The following is an 8,272-nucleotide window of genomic DNA, read 5'->3' as shown; positions in this document are numbered from 1 at the left end:
CTACAAGAAAGGTCATATGCAATTTTTCCATATGTCCAACGTTTTGGGAGTTATTGGCCAAAAACGAAAATTTGGAAGAAATTGAAGGGGTATCCCTTGGAAAAATCTCGGAAAAATCGAAAATTTTTTTTTGTTGTTTATTATTAGCAATGTTCTTCCGACATCTGATTTCTTTTTAAAAAATGCGTTTCTAAAGTGCATAAACTTTTGGGATTGACTGTATAGCCAGTACATCCTTAAATTGGATTACATGATCTGTGATTTTCGAAAATTCATTTAATCGATAATTGGACTGAAATTTAGTGTCCTAAAACGAAAGGACAGAGAAAGTTTTATGTTGTAAAAAGGTGTCTATCTTTCGAGAGTGGCACCTATGAATTTACCCTCGCCAGCGCCATGACGAACAGAAGCCACCAATTCGTACGCAACGGCGCGGCAGTGAATAGGCTCGTACTGCATTTTAATGGAGCTGCGAGTCTGCGAATGACGATCGAAATTGTCCTGGTTCCTCATCCTAGCGTAGCCGGAGTGTTCTACTAATATTTAACGAGCGAACGAGCTCCACATGCAGCGATCCCCGCCTGCGAGACTTTGTTTCCGTTTCTGGCTCCGAGGTCTGTTAATTGACTCTCGCAGTTGGTGTCCAGCTGAATATTTCGTCAAGCAAATTCCTAATTACAGCACATTATCCACATTCGGATTTTTCGCCGACCTGCAATTTTCATCTATCTTATCGCTGCGGCTGGGTTACCATACAGGGATGAAATTTATGCTCCAGCGATAACGAATGATATATTGCAACTATTTACGTTTACTCTGCTCCCGATCTCATTTTACGCTTAATAAAACATTTATATCTGGAATATTAGGTCTCTACGTTTCCGATGCAAGGGTCTGAGTAGTGTTGAATCCAAGTTGAGAATCCACGCGACTAAACATTTAGAACAAGTCGCCCACGATGGGTATTTTTCTAGATACGCCGAGTTTTCGTTACTCTTCCAGACAAATGCGTCCGTTATTATCAATCCGACGGTCGATCTGCTCACAGCTGATCGCACTCGCAGCTCTCGACGAACGAGGTTCGTCCTGTGCCCGATGACCATTGAAAATTAAAACGATATTAAATCCACTTATCGTGATACGACTCGCGCAGGTATTGCGTTCGTTATCTGGCAGCAACCAAACAATCGCGTATAGAATCGATATGCGTCAATTCTAGATTCAATTGTTTCCATCGTCTATCGTTTATTGCATGTATTGTCACGTTTCGACGCTCTTTTTTATCATCTTTCAATCACAGCGAAGCAATGAAAATTGTCTAGGAAAGAATTGCGGGATGAACAGGTTTCGATTGAAGAAGCAAGAGCGAATCCGACTGTCCGATTCGATAATTAAAATCGCCATGTCTTAATGACCGGTGACCCGAATATCTCCGTCGAATATTTCCTCTATTCTTCCTTCACGTTTTTTTTAATGAGAAATACCGGCTAGATTTACGCCGGTTTCCGGAAACAAACTGGGTTCTTTTGTTTTACGAATTTACAGCCACTGATCAACGAGAAAGGACCTGTCCGTCTATTGTGGCGGTAGCAGCGTTACAACAGAAACATTTGCCAGAAGCTACTGCGACAAAAGGAAAACGAAATGATACACCTTCCATATATACATGCCATAATATACCTAAACGACCGTTCACGTTCGCTGCTAACGCGCGCGCCTACGCGTATGTACATGTGTTTACGACCATGCATGAAGTGTGCAGACAATATTCCGCGATATCTGTATGGTAACGATAGTGCAAAACGAGTAGACAAAGGAGATAAAAAAGCGACACAGCGTCGATATTCCAGACGATTGACCGAACATGACACGATCCTAACGAGTGTGAAGATCCGTTTATTCTTGATCACTTACCCTTCGTGAGAGAGTGGCGATTGTGTGCAGAACCGGACCTTTGGTTAGTTTCCTCAGAAGCGGCTCCAGCTGCAACATAAAAAGAATCGATTCAATATCTGGTCGTTCATTAGTTAAACTGCATTTTGCTTCAATATAATCTTCTACAGGGATATAGATGGAATAGATGTAATAGCTTGTGACACAATTGAGAATTTTCCAACAAACTGGAAGATACTGTAGTTGCAACTTTTGCTGCTGACATTCGCGTTCCCTTTTCACTGTACTGGGTCGCATGTCGTCCAAATGTCGTGCTTACGTCGGCTACTCGCGATTAACTATCCGTCAAAGCGGCGGATGAGAGAAAAAGAGAGAGAGAGAGAGAGAGAGAGAGAGAGAAACGGCAGGTTCCATGCACCGAGACACATCCATTGACTGCGCATATAAGGCTAACTATCGCAGTGCCTCGCGTCTTTCGCCCACGTCTCTAACAAGCTTATTAACTGTGTCTTCATTAAACCTCCGGCTCGCCCCGCGACGCTGCTAATAAACACCTTCAACGGAGAAACTCAGCTTCCCGGCAAACAAACCGAGCACACAGTGTGCCCAATTATCTTTTCTCCGAGCGAAATTAATCGTTTAAATATCGCGGAAACGATTTTACGCAACTCAGAATGCCGATTTCCATTTTTATATACATTCGATGAGGCGGTCAATCGAACGCGTAACAGTTTTCACCTGCCACTTTCTCCGTTCTTCTAGCATTCTTCTAATCCGAACGCTCCTGCTCTATAAATCACGTCAATGGCTGTACTTAGATTAGTTCGACACACATTTTACGAAATCTGTCTTTCGTAACATAATAGGTGGATGCATCGTCGTATTCAGAACAGATAGTTTTCAGAGCGTTAAGAAACTCGAAAACGCGATCATCGTCTAGAATATAATATATAAAAACGTTTTTACATTATACGATGGTATATAAAAATTTTCCTGTCTCACATCGGCTCATTTCTTTCATAATCAATCCAAGGTTTCTAAACGAGTAAAAGTACTCCTCTACTGCTTCGAATATTTTATGTATACCTAAAATATGGTGATGAAGTCGCGAAATGAATCTAGTTAATTTCATAGAGGCCACAGCTAATATTTTATTTAACACGTGAAATTAATTGGACGCACACTTTAATAACTCGCGTTGAACATTTATTAATTTCCGTTTGACTGCGACTTGTGTACAGCTTTCGTTGTGAGACCACCGCACCGGTTTGCTTGTTTCACGGAACGAACCGTATAGTTCCGAGTCGCGGCGTTAAGTTTTAGTTAGCAAATTCGCGGTGAGCGTCGATAATCATAGAACGTCGGACCGATTTTCCGTGTACGAACCACGTTACTCGTTTGAACCCAGGTGTAGCACCACGTGTGAACTTCGACATTTCCACGCCTCGGGTTGATTCCGGCTCGCCATTATACCGAATCCGGCGGCCAAGTCAATCGGCCAAAAGTCGCCAGTGTCGTGAACCGTGAAGAAGATTGATCATTTCGTCGAGGGGATAGATCGATCCACCGGAAATTGGCAGCGAGCACAGCGGAATATTATCCGGAGAGATAGTCCGTGGAGAAATTTGTATCAGGCTTTCCTGGCTGGCTAATAGCACGATTCGACGCGATTACCGCTTCCTGCGTTTCACCTAGACGCCGTTGCGCGACGGCTTTGTAGAAACACGAAGTACACAAAGCGATTTTACTTAGGGAATTCGCTTGACGGTATCAATTTCTGTACCTCCGAACAATTCTCTCTGCTCGGGTTCGAATATCTCGCAATGGTCACAATAGGAAGACCGTAAACTAATGTAATTATACGAACAAGTGAGGAAACCAATGCAAAGATGTCGATAATTTTCAGAGATCCTCTCCTTAATAGAAACCGTATAGAGAGCGTGAATAATTTCTGACTAAATTGTCGCTTTTGATCGCGATAACGAGTATAACCCTCTTCACGTTAAACAATAACGAGTCTAAAAAAAACTTCCAGGCGGGTATTGAAATTTATACCGATTCCCTTGGATAAATCCGTCCAATGGCGTGGGTTCGTTTCCTGAGTTACGGTTCCCGATATTGGCAAAGATCAACGAGGAACCCACTGAGACTGCATTAGTGGAAAAATTGTTTTATCGAGTCTCCTCCTTGGATAGGTTTCTCCACTAAGTGCTCGCCGGCTGCTCGTATTCTTCGAGAAACGAGCTCCTCGAGTGTCCGTTCCACCGTTCGGAAATCCGAAGCTATTAAAACGTCAGTATCGCGGATAGTCGTGACGCGATAATGAAAACTGCGACGGCCGTAATTCCGATGGAAGCGCGACTGTAATTTCGATGGATGGGACAAAAGGAAATCTCGTTTACGAGACAAGCCGTCGTCATCTGTAGCGGTGTACTCGCGCGAGTGAGCGACTTCTTGGAAAAGCATGCTCGTTAGCCTACGAAACAGACAGCGGGAGCAACTTCTCTCAAAGGTGGCATCGCGTTTCGTCAACCGTTAACCGTGTACGACCTCGCAAAATAAATAAAGAATGCAAGGAATATACTTTTGTTCAGAAGCGTTCTTTATAAACGTAAATTGACGTTGATAGACAACAGACATTCGTTATGGCGATGAATAATACAGGGGATGAAAATGGCAAGGAAAACAGGAGTGCAAGCTGGACTCATCGAATGCTTAAACTTGTTCGTTCGAGCTTCAATTTAGGTTTGAACGATTTTTATATCGAGTTTTACTCGAAACAGAGGTCGGCTTAACCAGATTGTAACTACGGAACAAAATTGTACAACGAGCGGCGTAGGTCGAAACGTTTCCGCGATAAAACTAAACAGTCATCGAGGAACAGGATTCGAGTTAAACGATTTATCGATAACGGAACGCGGAACAGCGGTGACGCTTAAAAAGCATCGCGTTTCCGTACAAGGCAATGTGTTGGTTCGTTGTTGAAACGTTCGGGATCGAATGAAGTCTGCTTGGCAACGCGCGAATGTATGCAGGAAGCGGCTAGTTGAGAAACGAGGATCGACCGAAAGCACGGATAAGGGATTACGGGGGAATAAAAGGGGACATCCCAAGGAATAAACATGAGCCAGCACGCGTAACATATAACGGGCACGTTCGTTTCAACTTCCCGGAGGTAGCCGCGTGAACACCTCCGCGAAAGCGCTTTCGCGGCGCTAAATAATCTTCTGATTTACCGCCTCGTGCCACGAATTGCAAAATAATCAGCCGTGGCATTCACTTTTGCGAACGAGCTTCCGGCGTCATTCCTTCCGGAATTAAATCCCGGAGCCACTACCTGGAAACGTTTAACGACGCACAGGAATAATTCCTGTGTCCTTATGAAAAATTTTCCCTCTGCCCTCTTGATCGTTTTTATCAAAATCGCGGCTTTAATTACGAGGAGCTTTGTTAGACGTTCACATTACTCTTTGATGTATTTTTCATAAATCGTCAAACGAACCCGTGGAACAAATCCTTTGCGATAATTTCTTACTGAGTTGCAAGCTTGTATAAAAGGATTAAAGCTGTGCACTGAGATTAAAACAAATACAAGAATAGCAAAAAAAAAATATATTTTAAAGCAAAAGTCTCGCGTAGGCTTGAAAAGAGATACTCGAAGGTTTCATGAGGTTCGTAAACGGCCGTCAAAGGCTATCGGAGTGATCCTGGCCGAGCAGCAAGCTCGTAATTCTCGCGACGACTCGCGCACTATAAATTCTTGTCGCGGGACAAAAGGAGCCCTTACAGTGTCCCGAGTGATCGCACGTCGACGAATCTGCATTCGCGGCTTGAACCCCACGGCCACGAGAAACTATCGAGCGTCGCAATGTGTTCCGCAGCGGTGGCCCGTTAATACGAGCGTCGTCGCATGCACGCTATCTCAGGCGCTGCGCCGCGAGGAATTTATTGAGGGCAATGAATGCAATCGTCGCGTCGCCTTCGTTCCCCTTCGTGACGTCTCCCGTGGAATATCGCGTTGAACTCTTAGCCAATCGACAATTACTTGTGGACGAATGAAAAAGTTTAATAGGCTTTGCTCCCGTTTTATTTCTAATTTTTAAGATTACCATTTGAAATGCGATTTTTTTATTATTATGCGTAGTTATGCGATATTTTAATTTATGGATAATTATGAGGAATTACTTATTGTTATAAGTTGTAATCTTTATTCCTGTGTTGAATCATCTTGTTGAGACTACTTTGAAAAAGATTCAAATTGAACTTGAAGAGAGATCGTCGAAAGGGTTATCCATGGTCAAGTAACCAATATCCATAAATGGTCAGGCACGAGAGCGATGAAGCTAATAACGCTGGCAGGGGTCGCGGATGGGAACGCGTTGCAGCGAGCAGTTAATTCTTCGCCGTTTCATTTCCGGGTTACGAGGGACCGAGTTCATTTGCGCCCAGTTACCCCGTCGCTTGTTCACGACCTATGGGGCTCGATTCCGTTTTCAGAGACCGGGCTAGCAAATATCGACGGTTTAACTAGTTCGCAAACACCGGCTAAACCGTTTAGTACGGTGTTGGCTAAACTTGCGGACGCGAACGTTCCTTTTCATCCAGTTAAAATGTATATAATCTTGAAACGCTCGAACAAGATCGACGATTAATTCTGAAGATCTGGTCCGCGTCCTCTGTATCATCGAAGAGATCAATTTGATCCGAACTCCAATATCAACAGAGTTGGAATTCTCCGTCGTCAAAGCATTTGAATTGAGAATTCCATAGATGGAAGATTGTATACTTTACCAATCACAAATGGTTTCGCTGAAGAATAAGATTAGTAAGTTTCATAGGGAAAGGCTTCTTTCGTCAATAGAACTTTTATCAAAATAAATTGTAATCTCCTTTTTCGTCAACGAACGATTCAGCCAGAGCGAACTTCGGCCAGAGTAAAGTCGAAATCGCAACGGGAAGTTAAATAGACGCGAGTGGTGGCCGACTTATCAGAAGCGAGGAGAGTTAATTACTCTTCCTCGTCAAGGGAAGAAAGCGTCAGCTGCTCTTTTAGTCCGTCGAGGCATTCCATTTAATTATCGCACACGGTTCTCAAACCTTTGCGAAAAGCCGCTTAGATCCCAACGCGAAAAATTCATGAGACCCATACGCCAACGTCTAAACCGGTTTAATCTCTTATCGAATTGTATTATTTTCATAGACGTGCACGTCCACATCGAAACGATTACCGTAATTAAATTTTATAAATGATGGGAAAATAGCGTTGACGCTCGTCAAAGAAAATCTGACCTCGATTTCGAAAAAGCCACGGGCGCTCTTTCTAAAGTCGTCCAACGTTTGGTGCACGTCGCTAATCAACAGGCGACCAGGTGACGTGCCCTGTTTACCGACGAATATGCGTCGCGACAGTGATCAACCAGAGTACAGTGTATCGCAATTGATCGATGAGCCCGTCCGTTGAGTAATTAATGCGAGATCCGTTTCGACGATGACGGCTGACTTCTGCGAACTGTGTATCTTTTTCCAAAGAAGCGTACCGGGGAATCGGATGACCGCTAAGATCGGCATTGAGGCGTGAAAAAAGCGCGATGAAACCGCAGAGTGATCTCGTCGCGAAAAATGAAGCCGACGCTTACAACGTATCCTTCTGTCCGATTGCATTAATTAAGATGGCTGGATTGCAAAAAGAAGCTGCGGAAAATTTCAATCAACGTGACGATTTTTTTATTGCATATCGAATAACTTGGAGCTTTCAACGATCTCTTTTTTATTAAAGGAGCAATCAGTCTATTATTATGTCAACCCCTTCCAGTTTGTTAAACAATTTTATCTGATATATAACTGATAATAAAAAATGATCGACTTCCTTGATTATAATTCCTTTTTGTATCAAGTTCATCGTTGTTTCAAGTAACCGTGACTTTCGCATTGTGTTCGACGTCGCGCGTGGGAGTACGAAATGGAAAGCAGAGTACGCGCTCCGCCCGAATCGTCTCGTTCTGTAATTGCCGCAACGCCGCACGCGAATTCTCGACGGTCGTAAAGAGGAGTCTAAAACGTAGGTAGACGGGTTGTCACGAGCGTCGTGACATTTATCTATGCCGGGCGCAGGGTTTGCTCGACGTGCAAGCAACCGCGCAATGATAAATGACATCCCGACAAGAACGGCGAAACGCCGGTTCTTCGGGATGCAATTTTTTCGACGCAGATTCACCGATTGTAATTTCAAATTTCCCTGACGTAACGGCACAGGCGATCTGGCTTTCTTGCGACCTGCTTCAAAGAAAGAGGCGAACTTCTCTCGTGTTGTACTTACAGAACTTCGTTCTTCGGACCAGAACCATCCGCATCGGTTAAGGATGTATTGGCTATACAGTCA

At 43.8% G+C, this 8,272-nt stretch overlaps 1 protein-coding gene across 23 annotated transcripts in view; it reads right to left on the bottom strand.

Moving 5' to 3' along the window:
* LOC108627547 (MAP7 domain-containing protein 2) overlaps positions 1–8,272 on the bottom strand; it is a 138,929-nt gene that overhangs the window by 21,134 nt on the left and 109,523 nt on the right. For all 23 annotated transcript variants that reach the window (XM_026815668.1, XM_026815669.1, XM_026815671.1 and 20 more), the window contains one exon: positions 1,915–1,983. In XM_026815668.1, coding sequence (XP_026671469.1) covers positions 1,915–1,983 — 69 coding nt within the window. The remainder of the gene's footprint in view (positions 1–1,914; positions 1,984–8,272) is intronic.

Source organism: Ceratina calcarata, unplaced genomic scaffold (genome assembly GCF_001652005.2).
Source record: "Ceratina calcarata isolate Rehan_Ccalc_2016 unplaced genomic scaffold, ASM165200v1 scaffold478.2, whole genome shotgun sequence".
Taxonomy (NCBI): Eukaryota; Metazoa; Arthropoda; class Insecta; order Hymenoptera; family Apidae; genus Ceratina; species Ceratina calcarata.
Note: the sequence above shows the minus strand (reverse complement) of the source record. Positions and strands in the feature narration are given on the sequence as shown.